This window comes from Macaca mulatta, chromosome 5 (assembly GCF_049350105.2).
Source record: "Macaca mulatta isolate MMU2019108-1 chromosome 5, T2T-MMU8v2.0, whole genome shotgun sequence".
Classification (NCBI taxonomy): Eukaryota; Metazoa; Chordata; class Mammalia; order Primates; family Cercopithecidae; genus Macaca; species Macaca mulatta.
In genome coordinates this window covers 47645176-47659486 of record NC_133410.1, presented here as the reverse complement: position 1 = coordinate 47659486, position 14311 = coordinate 47645176, and the positions used below count along the sequence as shown (strand labels likewise).

At 39.7% G+C, this 14311-nt stretch overlaps 1 protein-coding gene across 5 annotated transcripts in view; it reads left to right on the top strand.

The window, feature by feature from the left end:
* The window catches only part of TEC (tec protein tyrosine kinase), a 140773-nt gene that overhangs the window by 112148 nt on the left and 14314 nt on the right, over positions 1–14311 (top strand). For all 5 annotated transcript variants that reach the window (XM_078003372.1, XM_078003374.1, XM_078003373.1 and 2 more), the window contains 3 exons: positions 6005–6059; positions 11794–11873; positions 13042–13175. In XM_078003372.1, coding sequence (XP_077859498.1) covers positions 6005–6059; positions 11794–11873; positions 13042–13175 — 269 coding nt within the window. The remainder of the gene's footprint in view (positions 1–6004; positions 6060–11793; positions 11874–13041; positions 13176–14311) is intronic.

Here is a 14311-nt window from a genome sequence, read left to right as displayed (position 1 = left end):
TTTGCATCCTTCAGTCCAATCAAGTTGACACTCAATATTAACCATCACAACAACTTAAATGTTCTCAGGAATTTACAAAAAAGAAAGAAAAAAAAAAGAAAGCCTCTGACAGCTGTGGAGTGAATAGTTCTTCTGCTGTTTGCTTGGGCCCAGGAGGAATCCCAGGCCACAGACTGTCACTGGGCTGAACTCAGGATTCCCAGGCCAGCAACTCCCAGTGTTATCAGTAACCTAGTTCTAACTTCCATAGCCAGTCAACAGTATAGGGAGGAGAAGATCACAGAGATCAGTGCTGGAAAAGAAAGCGGATTCATTGTGATGGTTAATAAGAAGATGTTCTTGGTGGGAAGACGGTAAAGGAGAAGGTAACAGAAGTGAGAGGGCCCTTAGGACTGGAAAAAGCTTAGGATAAAGGCTTTGAGTGGGTGGCATAGTTAGAAGGGGCAAAATTAGAGAACAAGCTAAGGTGTATAACTGGTTGGTTTTATGTTTTTCCTTTGTTTCTACCTCTTGTCTTCTTTTCATGATTTATTCTCACCCATTCTCAAAGCTTGGCAAGGGTCTGGTTAAAAGATTCTCAAAGCTTGGCAAGGGTCTGGTTAAAAGATGAAATGCCCTCAAACTTCTTCTTTCCTTATTGACATTGCTATTTTGGGGTAACTAGCTAATCTGAAAAACTAATTCACGTTAGGGTTTTAATATCTAAGAACAATCGACAAATGACCTACAAGTTCAGGGCCTAATTTCTAGATGTATAGTTCGATCATCAGAAAGTATTAGCCTCTAATAAAGCTTTTCTGTGGCATGCTTTTTTTTTTAAACTCCCTACTCTTCAACCCACTGCTTTCGAATTCATTCCTTCCTTCTTTCCTTCCTCCCTCCCTCCCTGCTTTCCTCCCTCCCTTCCTTCCTCCATCTCTTTCTCTCTCTCTTTCTCTTTCTTTCCTTTCTTTCTTTCTTCTTTTCTTTTCTTCTTCTTTTTTTTTTTTTTTTTTTTTGTAGACAGAGTCTTACTCTGTCACCCAGGCTGGAGTCTAGTGGTTCAATCTCAGCTCACGGCAATCTCCGCCTCCCAGGTTCAAGTGATTCTCCTGCCTCAACCTCCTGAGTAGCTGGGATTACAGGTGCCCACTACCACACCTGGCTCATTTTCATATTTTTAGTAGAGACAGGGTTTCAATATGTTGGCCAGGCTGGTCTCAAACTCCTGACCTGAAGTGATCCACCTGCCTTGGCCTCCCAAAGTGCTGGGATTACAGGAGTGAGCCACCTCCCCTGGCCAAAGGTTTTTCTTTCAACCGTTGTATCAGGGGAACCTGCCCCAAATAATTCATGTAGGTTCTTTTCTATTTCCCTAAGTGTCGGCCGGTCTGAGAAATAAAGGGAAAGAGTACAAAAGAGAGAAATTTTAAAGCTGGGTGTCCAGGGAAGACATCACATGTTGGTAGGTTCCATGATGCCCCCTAAGCCATAAAACCAGCAAGTTTTTATTAGCAATTTTCAAAAGGAAGGGAGTGTACGAATAGGGTGTGGGTCACAGAGATCACATGCTTCAAGGGCAACAAAAGATCACAAGGCAGAAGGTCAGGGCGAGATGACAAGGTCAGGGCAAAACTAAAATCACTAATGAACTTCCACGTCCCACTGTGTACGCATTGTCATTGATAAACATTTTAAGCATTGTCATTGATTAACATTTACTAGCAAGCCTAGTAGTGCTGAAGGAGACTAGGGCATGTTTCATCTCTATCTACATCTGCATAAGGCAGACACTCCTGGGTGGCCATTTCAGAGGCCTCCTCTGGGAATGCATTCTTTTCCCAGGGCTGTTAATTAATATTCCTCACTGGGGAAAGAATTCAGCTGTTTTCGGTAATAAGAGAAATATGGCTCTGTCCTGCCCGGCCCACAGGCAGCCAGACTTTAAGGTTATGTCCCTTGTTCCCTGAAAATCGCTGTTCTTAAGGTGCCCAGATTTAATATTGTTCAAATACACATGCTCTACAAACAATTTGTGCAGTTAACGCAATCATCATAGGGTCCTGAGGTGATATACATCCTCAGCTTATGAAGATGACGGATTAAGAGATTAAACTAAAGACAGGCATAGGAAATCACAAGAGTGTTGATTGGGGAAGTGATAAATGTCCGTGAAATCTTCATAATTTACGTTCAGAGATTGCAGTAAAGACAGGCATAAGAAATTATAAAAGTATTAATTTGGGGAACTAATAAATGTCCATGAAATCTTCACAATTTATGTTCTTCTGCCATGGCTTCAGCTGGTCCCTCTGTTCGGGGTCCCTGACTTCCCACAACACTGTTGGGCCCTCTTTCCCCTGTCTCCCGACTGCTGCACTGGCAATATGGTTGTTCCCAGCATTGAAATTAGGCTTGGGTGTATATTCTACTTCAGGACCCATTGATTGGCGTAACAGTAGGCACATTTTAACCTCTTAGAATCAGTTTTCTCATCTTTAAAAGATCAGTAGGAACCATTTTAGTACTGCACAGGCTTTGAGACCAGACATTTGGTTCAATTTTGGCTTTGCTGTTTCCTAGCTGTATGCCCTTGAGATATGTTTTACTTCTCTGTTTCTCAATTTTTTCATTTGCAAAACAGCAGTGATAATACTACTTAACCTCCTAAGAGTTGTGAGGATGAAATGAGGTAATAAATGTAACATGCTTAGAGCAGCACCTGACTGCTGTGGCTTGGATCTGGAGACCTCGCCAAGTCTCACGTTGAAATTTGATCCCCAGTGTTGGAGCAGGGGCCTGTGGGGAGATGTTTGGATTATGGAGGTAGAGCTCTCCCCCATGGTGAATGACTTGGTACCATTCTCAAGGAAGTGAGTTCTCACTCTTAGTTCCCACGAAAACTGGTTGTTGAAAAGAGCCTGGGCTGGGCACAGTGGCTCACACCTGTAATCCCAGTATTTTGGGTGCTGAGATGGGCAGATTGCTTGAAGTCAGTAGACCAGTCTGGCCAGCATGGTGAAAATTAGCCAGGCATGGTGGCAGGTGCCTGTAATCTCAGCTACTTGGGAGGCTGAGGCAGGAGAATCTCTTGAACCCAGGAGACAGAGGTTGCTGAGATCGCGCCATTACACTCCAACCTGGGCAACAAGAGTAAAACTCCATGTCAAAAAAAAAAAAAAAACAAAAAAACAATTAGCTAAGCGTGGTGGCATGCACCTGTAGTCCCAGCTATTTGGGAGGCTGAGGCAGGAGAACCACTTAAACCCAGGAGGTGGAGGTTGCAGTGAGCCGAGATCATGCCACAGTACTCCAGCCTGGGTAACACAGCAAGACTCTGTCTCAAAAAAATAAAGAAAAAAAAAAAATCCTGGTGCCTCTGTCTTCTCTTGCTTTCTCTATCTTATCATGTAATGTCTGCACACCAGCTCCCTTCATCTTCAGACATGAGTGGAAGCATCCTGAGGTCTTTTTCAGATGCTGGTGCTGGCACAATGCTTCCTGTACATCCTGTAGAACCATGAGTCAAATACACCTCTTCTCTTTATAAATTAGCCAGCCTCAGGTATTCCTTTATAGAGGTGTATGGTATCTGTGTCACATTTTACCTGTGTGTGTAATTCTTCCTGATGGGAGAATTCAGGGGAGCCACTGTTGTCTTTTTTTTTTTTTTTCTTGCCTGGAGATAGATAGTCACAGGAGAGGAGAAAGAAGCCACCAAGAACTGAACTGTTAGAAAATCCTGACCATGAGTTAATTCATCTATTTGTATATGACTCCTTCCTCCTTTCTGTCTTTCAACAGACACTTAAAGGTCTGAATTGATATCCCAAAGAAGGGAACATCCTTTCCAGGGAACTTGTCAACGCCCTAAAAATGACCCCTCAGAACAGGATTTTCAAGAGCCTTCCCTTTGTGCAGTAGATTCCTTCGTTCCTCCTTCTGAGGAGCTGGAATACAGTAGATGAGGCAGCGGCCTCCTCCTTTCTCTAAATATCTTATGTCTAGTTTCCTCTTGAGAGTTACAATTTAGCTTCACTGATTTCTTATATCTGAACCCAAGATGAAACCACCTTTGCTTACTCTTATTGTGAAGATGGACTGGATCTTCTGTTTTTAATAACTTTTTCTCAATCTCTCAAATCCTGCTACTTTATAATTCATAATTAAAGCTCCAGGTATGTTTCCTTAGTTAATTTTTATGAATGTTTTTGGCACTTGATAAATTTTTCTTTGTATTAGTGGAAAAGCATTAGGGACAGAATTCTGTTCTCCTAATTTATTATATTTCTCAATTGCATTCAGAAATGTATTGATCACAACTGCAATTTTGTTGAACTTGGTCTCATTTCATAAAACGAGGTCCATGTAATGAGATGTTGACAATTCTGAGGCCTGGCTCAACACCTCAGATTCCAATTAAAATGTCTAACAGTCTAGCTTGGATGGAGGCTGTAATTTGCATTTGGCTACTACATAAAAGAATCTGGACAGAAAAAGATCTTGTATTGTCTTTTTTGTTCTTTGTGTTTTTTCCTTCTTTAGTCAGGGAAGGCCTATGTTTCCCTGTCTTAGGGTTTTGCTGGGCCAAAAGCAGGTGCTGGTTCTCTTATGGAAGGCTGAAGCCGTACTGGGAAATTTAAATGTCCAGAGGAGCTGAGCTGATTTTATAACATTTGAAGTCTCAGGGTATATGACTGTGGTGGAGAATTCCTTGCCAACGAGTAAGGATCTAACAAAATAAGTTTAAAACCAAAGGCCAAAGAAAAATTATCTAAGTTCATGTTCTTTTGGCCTGTTTGCTTAAATCACATGGAGGGATCGATTATGCTGGGGAAAGTACAGAGAGGCAAGTATCTCTAAGGATGAGGTGGTTAATGACAGCATCAAGAAAAGGGCTTTCCAAAGGATAACAAGAGGTACAGGACCAGGCATGGTGGCTCACGCCTGTAATCCCAGGATTTTGGGAAGCCAAGGTGGGCAGGTCCTTTGAGGCCAGGAGTTCGAGACCAGCCTGGTCAACACGGTGAAACCCTGTCTCTACTAAAAATACAAAAATTAGCCAGGTGTGGTGGTGCATGCCTATAATTCCAGCTACTCAGGAGGCTGAGGCAGGAAAATCGTGTGAACCCAGGAGGTGGAGGTTGCAGTGAGTTGAGATTGCGCTACTGCACTTTCATCTGGGTATCAGAGCAAGACTGTATCTCAAAAGAAAAGAAGAAGAGGTACAGATTGGCAGGGTCTTGGGATGTGGCACAGGGTGGTTGAAAGATCTCATGGGAGGGAAGACCAGCTGATTGGTCATGGCAGACATTTCTACAATAGAGTCTTGGGCAACCACAGGACTTGGGGCTCTGCTGGAAACCAGCAAGTCTGGAGACCCAGGAGGCCTGTGCTTATGTTTTGTTGTTTCTTTTTTCACTTAGGACCTTTGTGAAATTCATTGAGGGAGCCACCATTATGACTTGAGATGAAATCTGCTGCCATATTGATAGGAGGAGGGCTTGGAATAAGCCTTAGTTTGGAATAAGATTTAGTTTGAATTAAAGACAGTAATACAAAGTGCCACTTCCTGCATGTTTGAGTCAGTGGAGTAAAATTCATTCTTGCTGTGATTCTAGTAGTGAAAAATTGAAAATGATTTTTATGTTGAACAGTGAAGAATAGCTTAAATAAATTATGGCACATGCATACTATCATATGTAGACTTATATTGATTTGCAAAAATATCCTATAGTGTTATATGAAAAATTCAGATTATAGTATAGCCTATGTAGTTTGATCTCACTCTAATAAAACCTAAGAATATGGGCATACATACATGTTTTCATAGAAATATGGGTAGAAAAAGTCTGGAAGTATATACATCAAAATTACTAGTTGTCTGTTATTGAAATTATGAGTGATATCTTGTTCTTATTTGTTAGATTTATTATTAATGAGTGGAATTACCTTATTAATACTGAAAATAATAAAATACGTCCTAAAAACCTGAGGCCTGAAATGTATTGTTTTTTCTGTTCAGATGGTATTGCAGAAATATGAATAGAAGCAAGGCAGAGCAACTCCTCCGCAGTGAAGTAAGTGTTTGTACTTGTGGGTTTGGCTTAAGGGCAAATAAATTTTAATGAGTCCATAATAAGTAGTTCCACATATTTCTCTTTCTAAATTTGTTCAGCAGTGAGCAAGTCTGTGCAAAACTATTCCCAGAGGCTGAGGGAGCTCAGAGACTGAAGAAAGAGGCTGACAAATTCAGTTTCTAGAAAGAAATATTTAATAGGGACTTATAAACAGAAGTAATCATGGGTGGGCCTGTGGCCTCAGGGCAGTTATCCCCACACCTGCCCTCCAGAAAGTATTCTTTATATAGCAAACTTTTAGGGTAAAACATGTGCAGCTGGACATGTCTTTAGCCTTTCTTACCAGCACATGTGACCACTGTGAGGTTAGATAAGCATCTTTATGAAAGCATTGTTTAAACACCTTGCTGCAAACACCTTGGTAAGTGGGGATCGAGCACTGGTCATCACTGTGGTTTCACTTCAAGGTTACATCACTCTTGCCATGTTAACAGGCTGTTTTCCTACTCGCTACCCCTTGAAACTGGCCCTTACAATTTCATATGCCCAAAGCCTTGGTAAAATAACCAGTGTGGTTATTGTAGCAGTGGTTTCCCCAGCATGTCCTGTTACAAAAGAAAACATAGCTTATTGAACTTATGCAAGAAACTATATTGCCACATAATAAGAATACTCACAAATAGCTTCCAAATTTTGGAGAAATCAGGCAGAGAGAATAGTTAATGCCTCAGTTTGGCTCTCAAAATTATACTTTACTCAATTGCTGTAAGCTTTAAATAGTTCAGAACACACAAAAACACAGTTTCTTGACTCTTCTTCAGAGTAGCAGCCTTCCACACAGGTTGTTGTCCATTCACCTTGGAACCGCCATCCACAAACCATGCAACTCTTGCTTGGTCGGTTGAGAGCTGTTTATTGGGCACTGTAGAATCCAGCAGCTACTCACACAGTTCCAGAGTCAGTCTTTGGGTTAGAGAGGCTCCCTGCTCATGAGTGTCTCCTCCTTGTACCCACCAGATAGTGTGATCCTGTATGAACCATTTCCATTTTATGATGGAACTCTTTTAGATACTGCTATCTCCATTAGAGTGTTCCTCTGACTTCACCTGAGACAGCACGGATATTTCAGGTGTCAAGAGCATTTTATGTTCTTTAGTCGTAGATGTGGCTATAGTTAGCATCCATAGCAAGGCAGTAAATGCCCCTCTAGTAGAAGTTCTCTAGTCCAGAGTGCCAGTAGTTGTCACTGGGAGGTGCTAACTGGCTTTTGCCGTAAGACCTAGTAACACTCAACAAAAGACTATCAGGTAGAAAATTTGTCCCTACCAGCATTCCAACTTTCTCTACACTATGAACTTGGACAGTCATACTGGCTCCCATTTATCACATCCAATTAATATTGCTTGAAGGGCAGGTTTACATGCCCTCTATTTTACAGTAGAAGAAACATTCCCCAGTCAAATACAATGTTCATTCCCATAAAACATTTAGATAAAGGAGACACAGCTACTTTACATAAAACCTGTTCAAACATTCCAACTTTCATAGTCTTATAAACCCTTATGTTTTTATGTTTTAGTCCTAGGAACTTCTCTTCTCTACCTCCAGAACATTTTACCCTCTGTTGTGCAGAAGGCTTTAGGTTCCCAGCAGGGGGTTGAGCCAAGGGACCCTAGCCCTTTTGTCAGTCTTTATCTTGATTAACCTGCTTCAATTTTGCCCTGAAACAATTGTTGGTCAGCCTTATATCATTATAATCTCTGTCTTTTAGGTTTTTACGTTTCTGCAGACTGGAGATATAGCAAAGTAATTCTGGGCTCTTTAATGTTGGGGAACCAGCAGGGGCTCCTTTTGGTCCACACAACCTTCAGTAGTGTTGTATTAAGACCTTTGTTTTAACGCCATTAATTTCCATTTTATTCATTTGATTTTTTAATAACCATCTAAAGATTTCCTTCCTGCTGGGACAAGTTCTGTGACTTTCCTTTCTTTTTCTTCATTCTCTTTCTACCCATTTAGTTTTATCTATATCATTTTTTCCTTCATTTTGAAACAACCTTTAAATAACCTCTGAACTAGAAAAAATGACTTTTTCTTAAGCAAAAGCTCTATCCTATCTTTTATGTAGCCTTCTTCACCAAAAATTCATCTTACTTTCTTTATACACTCTGTATATAGAATTGTTTCTCTTACATCTAGTAGTTTTAATTATATACACTAACTACTATTGTAACTCTTAGTAGTTCTAATTTCCAGTAAAATATCTAGGAAGTGATTAATTTTAATTAAGCTCACATACAAGTCAAACAAGTGTCAAAAACGTCTCAGAAGCAGCAGTTTTATGACCTGAGGCAGAGACAACCTAAACCTGTCTGACTAGTAGATCTAGGCAAAATGTCTGAATTAAATTCTGAAGATGTTTCTATTTTATTTTACCAACAATTTAAAAACTAATTTAATTTACCGGATGTTTTCTTAGATCACATAGAAATGTCACACATATATAACACATATAGACATATAGGCATACAGGCACACAGGAGCAAAACGTATAGCTTACATAAAGAATTGTCATTGCCACCTTTCAGATAGTTTTCATTTTCCTTTTGTTAGCACAGCATATCCTGTAGCAATTTATTTTTCATCCTGGAAGTAAAAATTGCTTTATCAAGTCCCATGAAAACCTGAGCATAGATGGCTTACCTCATTCTTAATTTTTAGAGAAGCCCCAGGGGCTTTCCACTAACCACCACAAGGTTGTCCCTCCTGGTAAATTTCCTTCATTAGGCCAAACCTCTGTCACAGCCAGAATGATCCAGGCCATAAGGCTACAATTCCCTTGTGTATGTATGCCTTGCATTATGAAGGCGTTGCTGCAGGGCTGGGTGGGTAGTAATGTCACTCATTTTTTTCTGCTTCATTCCTGGCTAGGGAAATATCATCACCCACTGTGTCCCGCAGTTAGACCATCCAAGCAGCCAGGGGTTCCCTAGGGAGTTGTTGCTTCTTATTTTTATTTTTTTTAACTCATTTATGCTGGAGGTTGCAAATTTTTTGTGTGTGAAAAATCAGACCTTTGATGACTTTGAGCCGTAGGATGTAAATAACGCCCACAAGCTTAGTGTTCCAATAATGGAACCCTAGGCATAAATGGATTAAAGCCTAATCAAGTGAAGCGGTGGGAGTAGAGAAGGAAAAAGGAAATCTGCAACTGTTTGCTATCAATGAGTAACAAACACTACTGTTCTAGGACCAGCCAGTAGTTGGTTAAAGGTCTTTGCAGTCTCTGAGTTCTGCAGCAGTGTATTCCCTGGCAGGGAGAGTCTCCTGTAGTGGCCCATCCTCATTTTGCTGGAGTTGTTGCACTTTCACTTTCCTTAGCATGAGGGGCAAGCTTACTCTAATGCTTTCTTCCTGATTGATCATTTGCTGTCTTGACTTTTAGTGCTTAAGTATTTGTTTGGTTTTTTTTTTTTTTTTGGCTCGAAGTTAGTTATTTCAAAATAGTTTACATTGATACTACATAATGTCTTTTATAAATAAAGCATTAATAGATGTTTAATTCCATTTAGAAATAAATGTGCTGAAATTGCTATACCTTTAAAAAGAAATAAAATGAAAGGGTAAAATGTATAGAGGGAACTACCCTGTGCTGAGTAATGGGACCTGGGTCTCCCTGTGACTTTTCTAGCCTACTTTTCACATCTGTAAGAGAAGGAGTTGGACTAGAAGATGATCTCTACAATTCTCTGCATTTCTGATCTAGTTTTCTATTTAGCTATTGTTCCCAGTCTTTTAAACTCATGTTTTCTCATTTTACCTCCTGCTTAGTATCATGCATCAAGATTTTGTTGAGTGCTTGTTTTTGTAGTTGATGTTAAAAAAACAATAGTAGGTGACTTTGGTTAATTCTGACTACACGTAACCATGCCTACAGGATTCTTCCATGCCTCTCTGGAGACCCCACAGTGAGAGGCAGATGTAGCGGAGTGAGTAGCTAAATGGCAGCCTGGGGACCAGATCCTGCCTCTACTGCTTACTAGCTGTGTGACCTGGTACAAATTACCCAGCCAGTCTTTCTGTTTGTCATTTCCTTACCTGCGAAGTAATGTGGGGATAACAATAGTACCTATGTAATAGGACTGTTTTGATGATTAAATAAATTGATATGCTAGAACATTAGAACAGAATAAATTTTCAATAAATAAATGTGTTTGTTTATTTATTTATTTATTTATATTATTTAAGATAGTTTCTCTCTCTCTGTCTCCCAGACTAGAGTGCAGTGGTGTGATCTTGGCTTACTGCAGCCTCTGTCTCCTGGGTTCAAGCGATTCTCCTGCCTCAGCCTCCCAAGTAGCTGAGATTACAGGCATGCACCACCATGCCTGGCTAATTTTTAGTAAAGATGGGGTATTTTTAGTAGAGATGGGGTTTTGCCATTTTGGCCAGGCTGGTCTTGAACTCCCGACCTCAACTGATCTGCCTGCCTCAGCCTCCCAAGGTACTGGGATTGCAGGCATGAGCCACCGTGCCCAGCCTCTGTTATACTTTTTACTGATCGATTATTACAATTATTATCCCTAATTGTTATCAGGTATTTTTGTGGGGCCTTATTTAATTCCATTGTTTTTCCTATGAAGAAGAGTACAATTTGTTTTATTTTTCAACTAATAAAGGACACACTTTTCATCTTAAAGCAATTTAAATACTAGAGATTGATGGTAGTGTTACTGGACAGAGAGGTATTTGAGGTTCATAGGGTCTATTTCTTGCTTTTCAGCTTGGAACCTGAGAAAGATTTGACCTTTAGTCTTTTAGCATTGTTTCCAACTCTTGATTTTCTCTGCTTAAGTTACTTGTGCCTCCATCTCTCCTTTTGTAAAGGCTGATATTTGGCTGGGTATGTTGGCTCACGCCTGTAATCCCAGCACTTTCGGAGATCAAGGAGGGTGGATCACTGGAGGTCAGAAGTTCAAAACCAAGCTGGCCAACATGGTGAAACCCCGTCTCTACTAAAAATATAAAAACTAGCTGGACATGGTGGTGCACGCCTATAGTCCCAGTTACTTGGGAGGCTGAGGCAGGAGAATTCTTTGAACCCAGGAGGTAGAGGCTGCAGTGAGCCAAGATTGTGCCACTGCACTCCAGCCAGCCTGGGCAACAGTGCGAGACTCTGTCTCAAAAAAAAAGACTGATATTTAACTTCAACTTCTAGAGAATTAAGAATTTTTAAATTCATTCTTATAAAAAGCACTGAGACATTTATAGGAAAATTCAGTGTGAATTGAAAATCATACTGAGTCAAGAATCAAAGCTTATAACAAATACAAAAAATGTATGAAATGAAACCCAATCATTAAGAAATATATTTTTCCATGACAGTTTTCCTACATGTCCAGGCCTTACAGGAATTGCAAAATCTTGTCTCTCAGTTCTGGAAGGGCACTGAGAGATTGTTTGATTGAAATGTCTCACCATTTGTGAGGATTTGTGATTGTGGGGAATTGAGTGCAATTTCTTTAACTACTCTCCTAGCGCAGTAATTTGAAGTACAAAGTCATGTGGGTGGGAGAAACCAAGGGGCCCTAATGGTAAGTTGTGCTTCTTCAAAGCAGATTTTCTGGGAAAGAATAATAATTATAAAATTATAATATTAGGTTCTTCAGTATTCTCCATGGTGATGCTATTAGTAATTGGAATAAAACAATTTTTTTCTGAACTTGGATTTTAGGATAAAGAAGGTGGTTTTATGGTAAGGGATTCCAGTCAACCAGGCTTGTACACAGTCTCCCTTTATACCAAGTTTGGAGGGTGAGTAATCCTGCCATTTTTTTTTTTAATAATTTAGAGTTTTTGCATGAACTTCCTATGTAGTTTATATGGATTCCTAATTTTCATAAAAATATGCAGCATTTCACCATTAAAAAGAAAACCTGAACTTGATTTCTGAAGTGTATATACTGTTTTTTGTATTTATATTTTCAGTAATTTTCCCTATAGTTTTTCATGTGTATTTGTTGAGTATGGCTATAATAACTTTAGTAATATTCAACAAACATTTATAGTGAACGGTGCTGGTCACTAAGGATAAAATCATGAGCAAAGGATGCAGAGACCCTGCCCACCAGTAGGTTAGTAGATGCTACAGCCCAGTAACAGACAGTGATGGTAGTAAGTGCCATGTGGGAGGGTAATGTGTGTGTGTGGTGGGTTTGGGGGTAGGGGATGGTAAACAGCCTAGGCACATCTTGAGTTAGTCATGAACGCTCTCCCAAATGACATCCAGGCTGAGACCTGAGAGGTGAGCAGGAAAAACTCAGAGGGAGGGGACGGAGTGTTTCTGACCAGGAAATTGCCTGGACCTAGAGGGGAGAGAGGATGTGGTGAGTTCAAGTCACTGAAAAGTATGTTGTAGCTGTGTGGTAGAATGGGAGCAGAGTGAAGGGAGGAGAAGAAGCCTGAGAGTTGAAGCAGAGGCAAGTTCATGTCAATGTCAATAAGTCTGAGCTTTACCCTAAGAGCAACAGGAGTCATCTTGAAAGCATTTTTAGCAAGAGAGGACTAGAGAAGATCTCTGCTCTAGAAAGGTACCTAAAGTTGAATGTTTAAAAGTCTAATTTATTCACTATTGGCGATTTAAGTATTCTAGACATTTGTAAGTTTATGCAACAGCAGGAACAAAAAGCAGTAGCTGCTAATAGCTACGTTAAGATTTCCAGCTGTTGGTAAGTGGAATTCATAAATGTTCTCTTTCCAAATCTCATGCAAAGGGCCATGTGTGTTTTCAGTGAGTACTTTAAAAACTTTGACATGCTAATATGAAAGACGAAGCTAAGAAGAACATAGGGGAAGTAAAATTCGTGCCAGGAATAGAGGGAATCATATGGATAGATGCTGTGGTTGCCCTTGTAGAAAACACCTTAAGAATGAAGTTCTGTTATTTCAACTTGGTTCTGACACATTTTGATTTTTGTTCTAGAGAAGGTTCATCGGGTTTCAGGCATTATCATATAAAGGAAACAACAACATCTCCAAAGAAGTATTACCTAGCTGAAAAACATGCTTTTGGCTCAATTCCTGAGATTATTGAATATCATAAGCACAATGCAGCAGGTAAGTGAGCTGTGAAAACCTACTTCAAATATAAGGTTGTGATTAAAATGATCAGATACTGTGATTAATTCCTTGAGCAGTTTTATTTTATAGTTAGTTCATTGTAGAATGTGGTTGATTTAAAATTACTGCATATTAAAGGAATAATATATACAAAGAATAATTAGAAATAATATCAAGTTTTATAAAAAGCTCTGTCTTGACCTTAGGACATGAGTTATTCCATTGGTATATAGCAAATGTTCACATTACATTTATACACTGTTGGTGGGAGTATAAATTAGTTCCGCCATTGTGGAAGACAGTAAGGCAGAAACACCATTCAACCCAGCAGTCCCATTACTGGGTGTGTACCCAAAGGAATATAAATCATTCTATTATAAAGACACATGCATGTGGGTGTTCATTGCAGCACTGTTCATAATAGCAAAGACATGGAATCAACCTAAATGTCCATCAGTGATAGACAGGATAAAGAAAATCTGGTACATATACACCATGGAATCTGTGAAGCCATCAAAGAAGAATGGGATCATGTCCTTTGCAGGGAGGCCATTATCCTTAGCAAACTAACACAGGAACAGAAAACCAAATACCACATGGTCTCTCTTGTAAGTGGAAGCTAAACAATAAGAATACATGGTCACATAGAGGGGAACAACACACACTGGAGTCTTTTGTAGGGTAGAGGTTGGGAGGATGGAGAGGATCAGGAAAAACAACTTATGGGTACTAGGCTTAATACCTGGGTAATGAAGTAATCTGTATGGCAAACCCCCATGACACAAGTTTACCCATGTGACAAACTTGCACTTATAACCCTGAACTTAAAAGTTAAAAAAAAGTTCACATTTATGTGGTATATATGTCCTTGATACTAAAGTCCAAGATATGTCTATTTCAGAATAGTCACAGAAGATGCCAGAAAAACCAGGATTCAGTCCTATGCTGTAGGTTTCCAGAGAGTAGAGTAATCATATCCTACAAGTTAACCATCTTCTTGAATCTCTGGTACACTACCACAAGAGTGGGAACAAACTGAAAACCAAAAAATAACAGAAACGAAACAACATTTATGAAAATTAAAGTTCCACAGGATTATATAGAAAGATTTCCAGCCTTTGACTTTAAAAATG